Below are 17408 nucleotides of genomic sequence, written 5' to 3'. Positions count from 1 at the left end.
ATCTGTACTAGCTCCCTTGGCATTGTTATTACCAAAAATAACATTGCACTTCTTTTTCAAATTAGCCCATTTTGTCATAGCTCCATCAAATCAAATCAACTTCAACTTTTCGTTCAAATCAACCTTATTATAACTTTGATATATACGTTGCCATTGTTATTGTTACCGGGAAACCTTTTATATTCTGCAATATTACCAACAGATGTACCAGCAACCTCGTTGCTCCTTGGCTTAAATCTCTATGAAAAATTGCTATACTTATTTATTGCAACCCCATCATATAATCATCAGCATCTTGTAACGATAGTTGCCATACCAAATATCGAGAAGCATTAATCATTAATTCTTGAATTTCGCAGCGTTCCTACGTCAACAGTTATATATCTATATATAACATATATCTTCTGGACTGATGAATTTCAATTTGGAATCTCTGAATTCCTGAAAAGCACTCTAGCTTATGAATCAGACCTTTGAGTTCTGAAAAAGCTGATGAAGCAGCGAAAACTGAAGACTGTTTAAACAGTCAAAAGTTTGATAATAAAGAGCGACATACTGAAAAAGCTCAAAAGTTTTGATACTGAAAAAAACGAATTGAGCAAACCATGAAGGAGGGAGGCTATGGACAAATCACAAAGACTAGACCTGCCTTCAAAGAATCCAAATGATTCAGTATCTGCTGAAGTCATTAACGAATTCCTTGCTCCTGACTCTAAACCTTTACGGACAAATCTTCTTCATCATCCTTCGATATTAGAAATTCTAAGATATCATCGTATCTTTCATTATAAATATCCTCGATATTTCTGAAGATATTTTCATAACTATTCTTATCTGAAATCATTTATCTCTTCGCGATATCAATGTTACGCCAGAAAGGAAACTAGTTTAGTTTCTAAATTCTGAAAGATTCGAATTTAAAATATGAATGTTATTGAAATAGTATTGGGAACTGAAGCAGGAGTTAGTATAATATAATGACACTTGATCAACGTGATTATATTACAGTAAGTCATGCTGAGTTTCTAATGGAACATGATGATTCACAGATCATATCCTCATCATGTGCCATGTTACATAACTCTTTCATTCTACTTAACCTCCGAACATATCAAGAAAATATATTCTTGATAGTTCTATCTTCCGTGATTTCTGGTAACCTACAAATCCAATCGTGCTATTACCTTTCATTTCTGCTTAGAATCTTAATCATGATTCATTCGAACTTTATACCTACAAAATCGAGACGTCTTGATCGGTTTACTTAAAGTCGGGAAGAAAACAGAAGCATGAAGCTTCAAAATAGAAGGAAGTAGAGGGATTGTGAAAATAATGGAACGGAAGAGATGAATTTATAGTAAAATATTCGACAGAGCAATCAAAACAGATGATCGCATTTAAAAGCGGATCCTAATTTCCTTAATTACCGAAGAACGAAATCTTATTAAGAAGATTTCCCCCAAATCCCTTGAACTATGGAAATCAATACTATCTACGTCAAAAGATATGACGAATCTACATTTACTCATTTCACTCTTTTATGATAGCTTCACTCGTACTCTTCACAAAATCAAATAATTTTGTCTATATTACTCGATGATGATAAAACCCTAATTTTCAGCTCGTAGGCGTCATAAAAACATACTTATTGTTATCCATGACCATCCCAATCAAATTTCGGGACGAAATTTCTTTAACGGGTAGGTTCTGTGACGACCCAAAAATTCCTGACCAAATTTAAACTTAATCTTTATATGAATTCGACACGATAAGCAAAGTCTGTAATATTGAGTCTCAAAAATTTTGAAACTGTTTCAAATATTCAATTACCCTTCGACTGCTCTCGACGATTCACGAACCACTATTTGTAAATAGATACATATATAATTAAAAATATAAATATATATATAATATAATTTGAAATATTATATTATTTAGTTATTAGAATTAATTATGTTAAATAAAGTAATATATGATATTAATTATAACTTATAATATATCTAGAAATATAAATAAAGTACATTGAATATATATATTTGATTTCAATTTATTTATTAAACGAGAGTAGCACTCATTTGTCTTTCAATTGATAGTAAACAAGATAAAACGAACTTATGTGATTTTAAAATAAACGGTGATTCGAAAATGAGTTATATAAACTTTAGGTTTATTAAAAATGTATTTAGGAACTATTTGTTGAATTTTAAAACTTTTTATATTTTACTTGGGATTGGGAGTGAATAATTAATGTAATTTTTGTTTAATAAATCAATGATCGAATTTTATACCATAATAACCAAAATAAATAAATATACTTAATTTAAAAATATGGGATTTTTCAAAGGACTTTTTTTTATCCGCCACTGATGATCAACGGAACACGAGATTCAATCCGTGAAAGGAATAGTAGACGACGGCTAAGATTTCACACGTTTATATTTTAAATTATATTATAATTATTATTATATTTATTTAATTATTCATTCATGTCGACAGAGATTTAAATTGAATTATGTGATAATCACTATACTTGTTGTTTACCTATCCACTATCCATCTAAACTCTTATATAATATGCACATAGATAGATATATAATAAATATATACATATGCTACACTTACAGAGATATATCCACAACCCACCATCCCACTTGACACTAATTCATCATCTTTATATATACATTACATACATATACTAACAGAACCCATCCGATATTACTTTCTTCAACTACAATTTGCTGTGTTTATTTTGTTGCTTAATACTACTATTTGACTCTTGCATTGTGTCCTTAAATCACCACCCAACCCTTTGTTTTACTACTACTCGTCACCTGTTTTCACATCGGGATCACCAACCCACAACTACAACCACCATTTGGGCCGCCAAGAACCATCACAACACAGCTTTGGTTTACCACCATCGACCACCTTAGTGACCTATTCCACTCGACAACTATCATCGCCTACATCAAACCTTAGATCACCATTAAACCAAATGATAGCGTTATTGTTTCTGCTCGAAACCCAACCCAATACCACCCTTCTTGTTCTTCGTAAACTCACAATCATTATATTGTTCGATAGCTACTGCTTCAGTAAGCTTTGTTTCTGTTTATTTTTTTTTAACCACCAAGAACCCCATTGCAGCTGCTTTCTTCTGCTCTTACTTGGGATAACAACACTAAAACTATCAAAACAAATTTGTAAAGCTCGATTATTGTTACTGTTTTAATTTAACGCGAGACAAAGATGATTATATAGGAAGAAGATGATTAAAACTGCAATTCACTACTACGGTGTTATAATGTTCCTGTCTTACTCTTTTATTATTCGAAAACCACACAACATAACCCATCAAAACCCAATCCTGTTGCAACCTTCAATCATTATCACTGCAACAGTATTTGTTTTTTTCTATTTTTCTATCGAGTTTCAGTTCACGATGTGCTGTTTAATCAAACCCAGCACCATCGACCACTCATCAATAGTATTGCAGTCGTAAAACGCAACCTGTTACAACCCTTTAACTGCTACTACAACTGCATTTATGTTGGAGTTATGTTTTAAACAAAGATGAAGATTTTACGATGATAGGGATTAGGAACGACAATATTGATCCTGTGAAGATGTGTGTGTGATAATCACGGGTATTATGATGATAAAGATATGTGTATGACATGGAGACGATGTGGATGATGTAAATATGATGATGACAGTGACGTTTGATGTTGATGATAATTATATATGTTGGTGAACCGAAAGACTCAAGGGTTTAACTTTAATCGTGACAACTTGTAATCGATTGTTGGGCTAACCTAGTTGTTGGGCTAGGATTCAACAAATTGGGCCGTGAACTTATTTGTATTCTTGGGCCAAAAGTATATACATATTGATGATTGAGTTTAGAAGAAGAAAATGAAAAAGATAAATAAAATGGGTAAATATGTACGGGAATGGAATTTAACCAGGAAAATGGGTTAGCTCATATGGTTAGGGATATTATCAGGTTAGTGGGAGGTCGCGGGTTCAAACATGAACTTGGGCATTTTTTTAGAACTACTTCTTTGAGGTAGTTTACTTATTACTTACTATTATTATTATTATTATTATTATTATTATTATTATTATTATTATTATTATTATTATTATTATTATTATTATTATTATTATTATTATTATCATTATCATTATCATTATCATTATCATTATCATTATTATTATTATTATTATTATTATCATTATCATTATCATTATCATTATCATTATCATTATTATTATTATTATTACTATTAATATTATTATCATTAGTATATTTTTTTTAAAATAATATTGACATTATTAGTAATCTTATCATTTAGGTATTATTATTATTATTACTACTAGCTTAATACCCGCAACCTTGCGGGTTCGAATCAGAAAATACTATTTGGAATCATTATTATGATACTATATATATCGAGAAATAATTTTCAAACTCTTTTTTTTAGAACGACAATTTTGGCATCGCATCCTCTCATTTGTCACTCACACACCCGTTAGGAAGAAACTCTTCACATCCATCGTGCAAAGCGTATGAACATAAATGCAAGTTAGGAAGAAACTTAAATGCTTTAAGTTGTATGAACATGACCATTTTCATACCAAAAACAAATAAGAAACAGTGAAAAAAAGAAAGCTGAAAGTAATTCTGTTATTTATCCGATTAAAAATCATTTAAGAGATTAAAATGGACAAGTAAACAAGCAAATTGTAATACAGGTTCTAGCAAGGCAATACATAACATCAAGATGCAATACTATCAAATTTCCCAAGTCCAAAAAATCGTCATACACTCTCCAGTATCATATCTAAGAGCTCTTAAAGTGAAAAAGTAAACATACATATTATGAAATCCATTATTTTCTTTCCAGACTTGAGATCAGAAACACACTTTCCTTGCAGGCAGTGTAGTTTGAGTCTGGTGGGACAAAGTTTCCTTTGTTCGCCATTTGTGATTTGTTCCTGTTTCTTAAGTAACCATGATCGCGTCTTCCCTTCTTTCATAAATGTTTGCTTTTTTCGAGACCCATGTCTATATGATAAACACACCTGCACAAAGAGAAAATGCAACTTAGCAGCGATACGACATTTTGGTGCATATTAGAGCAGAGATTTAATGCTCATCAATTCTAAGAAATCAAAGGGATAAAACTTACAGTTTGAGTTTGGTCATATTCATTGTCATTGCTCTCATCGTCTGAACAACTGTTCTCCTTTGGCACTTGGTATCCTGGTGCTCATTGAAGGTGGCACACACGTAAGGACAAGGTACTCTTTTCTTCTTTGAGCTGTCCCAAATCAGTGGACAAATAAATTTCAAGATAAAGTGACAAACACAACTAAATATGAGACTTAAAATATTTGCTACACATACTTCATTTCATTATTCCAATGTACAATATTATCTCGGTGACAGGCACTCCCATAAGCCTCAGAAGTTATTACAATCCTTATTATGTTGTTTTGTAACCAAAAAATACATATATATTAATTAGCGACTTTATTACATTCTTTTATTCTTATGTGTTATTTAGTACTGACCTTAGTTGTAGGTTTACTAAATTTATTACTATCATCCTTGTTGCCAGACTACAATATGAAGAGATTATGTTTATGAAAAAATATAAGCGTGTTACATAACAATAAAAATATGTAAATGTAGACAAATAGTACCTTGTAGAGGTCTTGCAGCAAACTGATTCTTTTAGTCCGTTGGATTTCATCCACAATTTCCTTCCTTTCTTGGTAAGAAGACAGATGATAAATTCAAGAAATAAAAAATATATAATCAAATCTTAACCCTATTTATATGTAGTATGCCACAAAAAGTAAGCACAATAGATAAAAAAAAATAGGTTAGAATTTATCAAGCAGTATAAACATGTTACCTACTTTTAAGAGGTAGTAATACCCTCTCTTGCTCATCTAGTGACTCTTCGGTCCTTCGTACGACTGGCACTCTCATATGACTTGCTGCATATAAAACCTGTCAAGAATACCCATAAATTTTACAAAATTGTTTTTTTATAAAACCAGTCAAGAATGACTGATTTCGGGTCCCACAAAATCAGATATAATCCCTTAGGCATGACTAGTTAAAAGTAGACACTTCCACCTTACTATAGATAGTTTATTTGTCGAAAACGGAATTATGGGTTGAAATTAATGACCTTATGAAAACAGCCTCCCAAAACAAATACTACAACTGTTGTGCTCTGACCTGGTGCTGTTATCAGCACGGGATCAGCAAGAATGTCTCATTTTTATACTCGTTTTAAACCTCTTTAGACTCGACAAACCCATACATGCCTATACCATTTCGAAGCCCGACGGGTCTACTTTCTGTCCAAATTATTAGTTTTCACCAAAACCTAATCATTTTCAACTTGCGAGCCCGCGAAGTAGGCCCGAGAGACATTTTTGACACTTTTACTAAAATAATAAAATTTTCCATCACAATTCCTGGGCATGCCAAGTTCATGTTACAAGTCCAAAATGACATTTTGGATGTGTTAGTCACTTCCGTTTCTTAAAATCACGCATATGGTCAAAATGGGTACATATGCTAACCAAATGGATCACAAATTCGTATATTAACCAAAATATGCTCAAAACTCATTTTCAAAATGCCAAAACCTTTGGTTTCACTTATTATATCATAAATGACGTGTCAAAATCAACAATTACTCAATTAGACACCAAATGGCCCAAATGGGTCAACGGTCAAAATGGACGATTAGCACTCTTTTAACTATATAGCCTTCAAACGACTACTATTTCCTTTCAAATACAAAGAATAAAAAATAAATCAATCGGAACAATCTAACCATTAAATGTGGATCTGGAAAAGCATAATTTAGAAAGAGCGTTTACCTGGAATGTGGATTTAGGATCACATCTGAATTCTGAGCGAAAATAGGGGGAAAAGTGGACCTAAAAACTATCTGTATCAATTCATTCCATATATATATAAGCAATGATTAGCTATTAGCATTAAAAACAACAATCATTATCCATAATAAACGAAATAATTAAAACAAATCATACTACATATATCACCAATTAGTATCGAGATAGAGCACATACATCAAAATTGGATTGCTGATAGAGCACATACACCAATTAGTAGCTCTAACCTTCTGCCATGCAAGCGTATCCCAGTTGATATCCCTGAAAAATGGGTGCTGCTTCACCTACAAAGTAAAGGTATACCAAATTATCTGGCATATTCTTCACTTGAATCATACGTGTCAAGATGATATAAAAACCAACAATAATAAACAATAATCAAGAATACCTCAATTGTTCCCCTAGCCCCAAGTCTTTGGTTTGGATCTTCAGTTAATAATCTGTGCTTGAACATATAAATTAGTGTTTACAAATTTTTTTTTTGATCATTTGTGTTAATTGACATATACAAAAACAAGGTAGTTTGTTCTTTCTGTCTTTAGATATACTGATAGTTCAACAAAATAGAAGTTAAATAGTTTCTCTTACTGATCAATTAGGTCTGCTGCTTCCGGGCTCATTTCATCAGGTACCATTGGCCTGGGTATATTACGATTAAGAATATTATCAAATATTGTCAGAACCAAACATGAAAATAACAAAATAAGTAAAGCAACAACAATAGGGTACAATCAAAAATGGTTTACTTGTATAACATGTGTGTATAGAAAATTGACAAGACGAACACGATCAAAAATGAAAAACCAGATATTCCAATCTCCTAAAAGGTGCCCCACTAAAGAACATTAGAGCAATTATTACATAAAGGAAAAAAAGAAAACATTTTTTTTTTTAATTTCTTCATCAGAAAGAAGCAACTTTGGTATCCAAATAATAGTTCAGTGTAAAAATGTAAGACAAATATGAGTGCTATATTTGGAAGTTGGTTGGTTTTACTAATGTGTATAGGGTCTAGAGATGGAAAAAACTACCTATGAACACAAATTGAGTATTAGTTAATGCGGGGTAATAAACCTGAGGATGCTCGACATTAAAAAGAGGAATACCAACAATTAACTCAAATAGTATCACACCAACTGACCATCAATCCGCATACGTACCTAAAAAAAGATGGTAACGGGTAACCAATTAGCAAACTTTCATATTTATTCAAATCATAATGTTCTATGAATATATATAATAAAAGCAAATTGTCAACAAACCATGTCCAGTCCCAAAAGAATCTCGGGTGCCAAATAGTCAGGTGTACCCACATCAGATCGCTTTTTACGCCTTTCATCCTGATTTTCACAAAGTATATACTAAGTAACCTACTCAGAAAGGGGTTAACTCAATTCAGACGCTTGTCTTGAGTGAAGGGATACCTCCTCCGGTCATAATTGGACCCGAAATGACAGGCATTAACTTGTGCCTTTTCTCGTAAATTTGTGTTTTCTATTTCTGAGTATTAAAATAGAACCAAATAACTTCCCCGGTCCACAACTGAATGTAGCTCGTTTCCTGCTCTACCTTAAATCAATTCATTATATCATTATCAAGCTAGATAATTACGTCAAATACAAAACCTATCAAAAGTTTTGACCCATTTCAACCTGAACAATTTTGACCCATTATTCAACATAATGGGTTGTAGGTCAACCCATCCTATTTCAACCAACTAATTTGTGGCTTAGATGTTTTGTTCGTAAAAGACAGATTATTTAAACAAAGATCATCAACCCCCAAAATAATCAAACGACTGAATTCATAATAGTAATTACAACCCACATTTGAAAGTGCAAATGTGCACCTTAAGTAAAATTCTTATTAAATCGAAATGTTGGGTTGACTATGTATACTATATGTACAAAAAGTTAAGACACGAGATAAAATAATTAGTATTCAAATAAGTGAAGTTACCTTAATGAGCATAGTTGCCTCATTGCTCTCTCCATCTTCATCAATTTCCCATAGGAAACTTGCATATGCTGCAAGCACATCGCGGCCATATATACTTCACTTAAAATGTATAACATTTAAAAGAGCATTACATATCCATCTTTGAGGATGTGCCCAAATTTACATGCATGTTTAAGTAAGCAATATATGAAAGCTTGAAAATAAATACCTGCAAAGGAAGCAAGCGAGCGTAGGTATTATAAGGTCGCATTCAAAAATGATACTTGAGGACTATGGCCCACACTTTACCCTGCACTTAAAGACATTGAAAACTCAGTTAAGTTAAAAGACTGAGAAGACAACCACAGATAAGGTGATATAGCAGGCAAAAATAATGCGAAGAGCATCATTATACATCACATCAGCATCAATTCCGAGATCTGTTTATGCTAAGATTCTTAAGTCGGAGTAGGTGCATCAAATCGACCCGTTTGATCTATACGACCCGTAGCTATAATTTTTATTTGAACGGTTGAGACAGAAAACATTTAAAATCCACCCATATGTAAGTAAATGTATATAATCCTCTTACATATGTTATATAACCAAATATCATGCATACATATATATTTATACATTTGATTAGAATAAATTTTCAGAACCTGGATTGCACATACATATATGAATTATGAAGAAAGAAACCTGTCTGAAGTGTTGGAATCTCAAGAGGGAAAATTGAATGGCATCTTAAACGCAACACGTAACAAATATGATTCACAAAGTAAAGTATAAAGATAATGAAGTTACCATGTTATTTGACAAACTGAGATAAAACTATATCTCAATATTTACCTATGTTCCTAAAATGCAAAAGTGCAGCAAATCAATAATACCAAAGTTTGTTCCAGTTAAAGTTTGTTGTGTTGTGTTGCTATCGGATCAAAAAATGCAATAATCATTAGTAAATTTACCTGAGGTCGATTGATCTTCGTAATTTTATCTCCTCATTTGGTCCCTTGCTTTCTTGTACATACAACCAATGTGTTGGACGCAGCTTATGTAGTCTGTTTGATATCATTGTTTATGTAGGTAAGGAATTGAATGGAAATATTACATATTGATACTAAGAGTTGAAATTTGACGAATCACCAATATCACCATACATATTAGTTACACCCATCATAAAAATCATTAAAAAAATATATCTCATTACCAGATAATGAGTATCATACCCTTTTCATATTCTTAAATTGTAATATATAAATTATAGATACTTATTAAAGTTAAAACAAACACTTACTATTGATATGAATTTAGTCCAAAATCAGATTAGAGGAGTAATTTGGTTCGAATAGCAAGCAATAAACAATAGATGTTTTGGTTATCTATAAATGTGTACAGGGGATATGCATAATAGTCTAACACTCACAATGACATGAACAATAACAAAACTAACCAATGTCAGTGTGTTCTACAAAACTTTGATACATGAATCAACCAATGTCAGTGTATTGACAATAACGATAACACAATTAACCAATGCATAAAACTTTAATAGTGTGTCTATCCAACCCAACTTATTTTTAAAATGAATCAAAATCAATCACACAAAAATAATGTGTTTCTTAATCAAAATATAATCAATAAGTAATTAAGTTTTCAATTCTTCTGTGATCAAAACATAAAAAAAGAAGTAATGTTGTAAATCTATCATAAACTTCAAAACCATATAATAAACTATCTAATCCCAATTAGAATATTTTCATTGGAATCATTTATTGCATTAAATTAAATATCGTTCAAAAAATACGGAGTAAAAGATAAAACAGTATTTTTTTTATTAATTAAATAACATATCAAAGTATCATCGTCGATTACCCAAGAACTATTTTTAAAATATAGATACGATATGAGATAATGCAGTAAATCACATACCAAAATCTCAGGGTTATGAATCCTCAGTTCTTAATCAGAAGATATCGAAAGAAATAGGTTATCTCCATGTCGAGGTTTAAAAACATCCAATTTTTTCTGCAACTTACCGATGAAACATGATTAATAATAGATGATATATAGAAAACCAAATTAACATAAAGTGCACAGTAGGCGTTTAGACAATTTGGATTTCGAATTTTGAATGTGAACGAAGGCGATGAATAGGAAAATCGATTGAACATTTCGAATATATACGAACACAATGGATACGAACGAAAATCGTTCGATAAGTTGTCATCGAACCGAATTTGGAGAAATCGAAACCCTAATTATTTTGCTTTAATTGAAACCTTAATAGGAGCTGCACTTTGTTTGAATCAAAACAGGTGAAATCCAATCGCTAAACTAATTAATCTGTAACATGGATTGATTAATAATTCTTGGAAATGAGGATTTACAAATGGGGAGTTAGAATTGGGAAGTTGTAGTTTTGGATTTGAGAGTACAGAGTATAGATAGGGAGTTAGAACGGGATATTGGAAGATGTATGGTGAATTTGATAGCAGTTTTTTGGATAGCAGTTGTGGGTATTTTAGGAACTACACTTAAATCTAACATCAGACACTGAATTCTGACATCAGATAAATGTGAGCCATTGGATCAATCAGGAATATTCTATTTTAAGGGTGGGGATCTGTTTTTGACATGGGATATTCAAAGATCTAACTCAATTAAAGCTTTGCTTTAATATATAGAGTAGATGATTATGCTTATTAATGTTATCATTATTTTTAATTAATATTAGTATTAGTATCATTTTTAAGCATTAGTATTATTAATCTATTTATAAGTAATATTAATAATATTACTAAAAATTTCATTTAAAAACTGTTATTATCATTATTCTAAGATTTATTAATAAAATTATCATTAATATTATTACTACGAGAATCATTAATATTATTATCATTATTATTAATACTAGTATTTTCATTATTATTATTTTAATCACTACTAATATTATTCTAGTATTGTTATAACCACTATTTTAACAAACAAATAAAATATATATATATATATATATATATATATATATATATATATATATATATATATATATATATATATATATAATATTTAATTCATATGACATAACAAAACTTATATTTTTATATATATATATATATATATATATATATATATATATATATATATAAAAATATAATTAATATATATTAATAATGAAATATAAAAGTTACTAATATAAAAATTATATCACTAATAAGTATATATATATTTGTTCGATTACTATTATACGTTTTAATATATACACAAATGATATAGGTTCGTGAATCCAAGGCCAACCCTACACATGCTCAATGTCGTCATATGTATTTTTACTACAAAATACAGTATTGTGAGTTTCATTACTCCATTTTTATATATATTTTTGGGACTAAGAATACAAGCGCTGATTTTATTAATGTTTTACGAAATTGACACAAGTGATCAAAAACTACATTATATGGCTGGATTATGAATATTGAATATCACCCCTTTTTAGCTTGGTAATCTAATAATTAGGAAACTGGTATGGCCCCTAATTGACGCGAATCCCAAAGATAGATCTATGGACCTCGATAAGTCCCATCCGGGGTACGGATGCTTTAGTACTTCGAGATTATTATTATTATACAGACGAGAGGTTCTGTTTGGGGATATTCTATGCATTAAAGTTAAGTCGGTTATCAAGCGTTCACCATATGAATGATTTTTAATTCGCGGGTTACGCTTGTTATTATGTACTCGGGTTACGTGTACAATTGAATATCTGAAATCTTGTGGTCTATTAAAATGATGGAAATGAATGTTTATGATAAACTAATGAACTCACCAACCTTTTGGTTGACACTTGAAAGCATGTTTATCCTCAGGTTGGAAAGAAATCTTCCGCTGTGCACTTGCTCATTTAGAGATATTACTTGGAGTCATTCATGGCATATTTCAAAAGACGTTGCATTCGAGTCGTTGAGTTCATCAAGATTATTATTAAGTCAATTATAGTTGGATATATTATGAAATGGTATGCATGCCGTCAACTTTCGATGAAATGAAAGTTTGTTTTAAAAAAAAAAACGAATGCAATGTTTGTAAAATGTATCATATAGAGGTCAAGTACCTCGCGATGTAACCAAATGTAATGTATTCGTCCAGATGGATTAGGACGGATTGTTAGAGTGTGATTGTGTGATAGGTTAGGACTTGCATAGGTAGACACATAGGGATTTGGAGTTGTTGTAGGAGTTTTTGAATAAGTGGATGAATGAGAGTTTTGGAATGGGAAGAATTGTTCATTAAAACAAACATGACGCGCCACATAAACACGATCAGACTGTGGATCAAAGCACCTGTAGTTGTGATGAGCGGTGCTGTAACCAAGAAAGACACAAGGTGTAGAACGAAAATCCATTTTGTGTTTGTTGTATGGACGGAGATGAGGGCAGCATTGGCACCCAAAAAATCAAAGAAAGGAAAAATCAGGTTTATGTTTGAAGACGTATTCAAAGGGTGAGATTGTTGAGTTTGTTCTGGATGGCATCCGATTAATAGGAGAAACTGCAGTGTCAAAAGCAAAGTGCCAAAACCGTTGTGGAACATGGGATGTCGCCGTTCAACAACATGGCGATGTCGCCGTTCAACAAATCCATTTTGTTCACTAGTATGAGGACATGATAAGCGATGAGTGATGCTAAGTGGAGAAAATAATTGAGAGAGGTTTCGAAACTCACCTCCCAAGTCAGTTTGGACAGATTTAATTTTGGTCTGAAATTGTCTTTCAACCATTGCCAAAAAGTGATATAAACATCTGATTTGAGTTTTAATGGAAAAATCCACATAAATGTAGTGATATGATTAACACACAATAAGATATATTTGTGACCATCAAAAGAAGTAATCGGCACAGGACCCCAGACATCATAGAAAATTAAATCTAAAATGTGTGAACTTTTATAAGTAGGTGGTAATAAATGCAGTTTAGAGGATTTTCCAATAGAACATGAATCACAAAATGTGTTAGTACACTTATTATGTAAAGGTAAATTATACTTAGAAAACATAAACTTCAAAAGTTGCGAGTGTGGATGTCCAAGTCTTTGATGCCATGTAGTTGAAGAAGCACAAGTAGTCGTGAACGCTCCTTTGGAAATTGGTGGAGTCTGAGGTTGATGAAAGGAGTAAAGATCATTATTTCTTGAACCAGTGAGATCAGTAGCGTGTGACAGCTCTTCCTTCATAACAAATAAAGTTGAGTGAAATTCAAAATACACATTATTATCAAGAAAAATTTTTGGACAGAAAGTAGCTTGTGTTTTATTTCAGGAACCTGAAGTATGTCTTTTAGGGAGAAGATTTTGTTTGGTGCGGAGAATTGTGAAGAACCAATGTGTAGAATGGGTAGACCCTTACCATTGCCAACGTGAATATTGTCCTCAACATATTAGGCCTCAGAGTTATCAATGTTGGATAGGTCTAGAGCAACATGATGACTAAAACCAGTATCCGGAAGACAAGAAGTTGATGCTTGTGAGCGATATTCTGTAAATTTGGCCGAAGGGAACTGTCTCCTTATAGTTGCAGGGTCGCGATTAGGGCAGTCCAATGCGATATGACCAATCACACACCTGTTACATGTACCAAAAATAGTGTTTTGATTAGAAGCCCGACTAAATTGATTACATTTACCTCCTCGATTTTTGTTATTGTAGTTTCCTCATCCACGTCTAGAATCTCGTCCACATCCACGGTTATTTTCAGATTGGTTAGTGTATAATGCTTGTGCAAGTGGTGCATTAGCAGAATTAACTTGAAGGCCAAGTTGTGACAAAAGCTGTTGGATGGCCTGAAGTTGACCTGGTTGAGGAGTAGACGAGACCGAACCAGGGGCTGCTAAGTTGGTGTTTCGTGTGTCAGCTACAAATGCTTGAGCTGTAGGAGTGTCTGCTGCAAATTTCTTGATCATGTAGTCATGGTCAGATAATAAGCCATCGAGTTCTGCAAATTTAGTTTGGACTTCACGACTAAGAAGGGTTGACTTCAACCCGTTATATTCTTCACGCAGGCCCGAGATAACTAACATTACAACATCTTTTTCTTTCATTGGCTCGTCTATATTTACGAGTGCATTCGCGTATTCTTAGGCCCTAGTAAGATATGCTGCAGAAGTTTCATCTGACTTCATCTCAAGCCTAAGAATTTGAGTCTTTAGGGTATATTCCCTAGAAGAAGTGTGAGGAACATACACACGCTCAAGGGATAACCATATATCACGAGAAGTGAGTCCTTGAACATGCTGGAATGACTCCTCTATTAAGCATCGTTAGAGACCCATGTTGTGTAGTTAGGGTTTAGTTGTTGCGATGGCACTGTGGTGTCTATATCTTTTCCTGATGGTGTTGATGATAATGAGATGGTCTTAGGAGGACATTGGATTGTGCCATCAATACAGCCAAATAAGTTGTTGGAAATAAAAAACGGTTGAACCATTTCCTTCCAATAGCCATAGTTGTTTGAAGATAAGGTGAAACAAACTTGCGGGAGTTATGTGTTGTTTTCTTGGTTGTAGTGAAGGCTGCAAGAAGCGCCATTGATGAGCAGAATGTGTGATAAGATTTTGTGATGGAAGCTTTAGGGTTAGGGTTCCTGGTCAGGCGACAGTTTTAGGTTTTTTAGGAGCCGTGTAAGACCCGAAATTGGAATGTACATATTGTTTTTATTAACAAAAGCTGACGGATTTCATTTTGTGCTTGGAGCCACGGCGGTGCCCAGGTGCTGATTCTTTCTTTTAATTAAATGATAACGAGGGCAATTTGGTCTTTTCACACATGCCAGAATTTAAGGCCACAAAAAGGGCTGATGGGGCTCATTTATCCCCATCCTCCTACCTTATCCCTTCAATTTCAATTCTAGAGAGAGAAAGGATTCTTGTGTGAGAAAGCTCAAATCAAGAAGGTAGAAGTTAGATTCGGGTCAAAGTGCAAGTACTAAAGTTGTTCATCTAGTTACCAGCTGCGTTTTGATTATAGTGGTAAGTCCTAATCTTGACTTTCTTTACTTTGATTTGTTTGAGGGTTAGGGTTTGGGTCATTGTTGAACTTAAAATCCATTTGTTAGAGATATGGGAGTTTTTAGGTAAGATTAGGTCATAAGAACCCAAGAATGACTAACCTAGGGTTTTAAAGTAATAAATTGTGTTTATAGGTCTTAAATGGTTAGTTAATCACTAGCACACTTTGTTGATTTTGTAAATGGGTGTTATTTGGGTTGTGGATGACCCAAATGGGTATGTTGACTTTGGAGGGGGTCAAATGAGTCTTGAGTGACCTAAGTTGCCTAGTGGGTATGACGATGCACCAACCTTATGTTAATAAGTGTATTAAGACCTTAATCGATCGATGTTAGCGATTTGGTGTAATCTTGACCTAGTGTGAGGGTTAAAGGTACAAATGGGTCACATTTGCACTATTGATCAAAATGACCCTAAGATGGTGGGTGAGTTGGTTGACCAACATGATTGTACGATTGATTATGTGCATAATGTAATATGTACGTTACATTGAAGTTGCGAGCTTGGTTTATCATCCACCGAAGGCGTTAAGGTGAGTGAAATAATTATGCATGTATGTATATGGTGTATTTATTTACGTGCTATGGTATGAACCACAGAGCCGGTAGTGCCATAGCATGTGCGGGTGTGCTATGATGTGAACCACGGAGCCAGTCGCATCATGGTACGTGTAAGGTAGTGTGAACCACGGAGCAGGTAGCACTATGGTACGGGTGTTGTAGTGTGAACCACGGAGCCTGTAGCACTATAGCACGAGTTGTTGAGGTGTGAACCACGGAGCCGGTAGCGCCTCAACGTGAGTATGACTCGAGTTATGATGTGAACCACGGAGCCAGTAGCATCATAACAACGCGTATGGTGTAAACCACGGAGCTGGTAGCGCCATGACGTGAGTATGGTTAACCATATGGTGGTGTATATGGTGTAGTGTAGCACATTATATTGTTCCGATTATATGCTAATGAATGTGCTAGTTGTGGTATTGGAGGTTATTTAGCGTTATACTTTGCGATGGTATGCTAATTATATTGCTAGCCTGTATGCGGTATGTGTGTAAGTGTTTGCAAGTAGGTACATTATATATGTATATGTATAATTATTGCATTCACTAAGCGTTTTGCTTACCCTCTCGTTTACTCTTTTTAGGCTCCGGCGTGGATAAGGCAAGGGTATACGCTTGGACTAGCGAGCTCCCCTTATGATTGTGCTATAGGATTACTTTTGAAGTTCGACCTAGGTTTGGGTAGTTTAATCCCAAACACCATGCTCAGGTTTTGTTTGGTACTAAAACTTGTCGGTCGAAACTTGTATTTTTGAGTTGTAAACCGGTGCATGTGGCCCGGTTGTTAAAACACACGAATTATGGTCCCGACATGTAAAATTCCTTAATTATGTCTTCAGAAATCTTTTGAGTTAAATTACGATTGACGAGTTAAAAACTTGGGGGTCTCATAATTTAATGG

General features: G+C 33.2%; 1 protein-coding gene across 20 annotated transcripts; it reads right to left on the bottom strand.

Moving 5' to 3' along the window:
• Nucleotides 1-4733: 4733 nt before the first annotated feature.
• On the bottom strand, nt 4734-11367 carry LOC139892426 (uncharacterized). 20 transcript variants are annotated; one of them, XM_071875496.1, is made up of 15 exons: nt 11002-11366; nt 10821-10916; nt 9857-9949; nt 9115-9195; nt 8907-8974; nt 8372-8516; nt 8210-8287; nt 7536-8107; nt 7336-7387; nt 7127-7231; nt 6912-7003; nt 5931-6011; nt 5712-5775; nt 5195-5326; nt 4734-5087 (listed from the first exon to the last, which is right to left on the bottom strand). In XM_071875496.1, exons 8-12 carry the CDS (start codon nt 7580-7582, stop codon nt 5960-5962), a joined length of 348 nt encoding a protein of 115 aa, XP_071731597.1. In that variant the 5' UTR covers nt 7583-8107; nt 8210-8287; nt 8372-8516; nt 8907-8974; nt 9115-9195; nt 9857-9949; nt 10821-10916; nt 11002-11366; the 3' UTR covers nt 4734-5087; nt 5195-5326; nt 5712-5775; nt 5931-5959. The 20 variants fall into 20 exon arrangements, with proteins under 20 accessions (XP_071731597.1, XP_071731600.1, XP_071731604.1 ...); XM_071875499.1 differs by having other exon boundaries at nt 11279-11309; XM_071875503.1 differs by having other exon boundaries at nt 5712-5779; nt 5927-6011; nt 10821-11367.
• Nucleotides 11368-17408: the final 6041 nt, after the last annotated feature.

Source organism: Rutidosis leptorrhynchoides, chromosome 2 (genome assembly GCF_046630445.1).
Source record: "Rutidosis leptorrhynchoides isolate AG116_Rl617_1_P2 chromosome 2, CSIRO_AGI_Rlap_v1, whole genome shotgun sequence".
Taxonomy (NCBI): Eukaryota; Viridiplantae; Streptophyta; class Magnoliopsida; order Asterales; family Asteraceae; genus Rutidosis; species Rutidosis leptorrhynchoides.
This window is presented reverse-complemented; position numbering and strand designations above follow the sequence as displayed.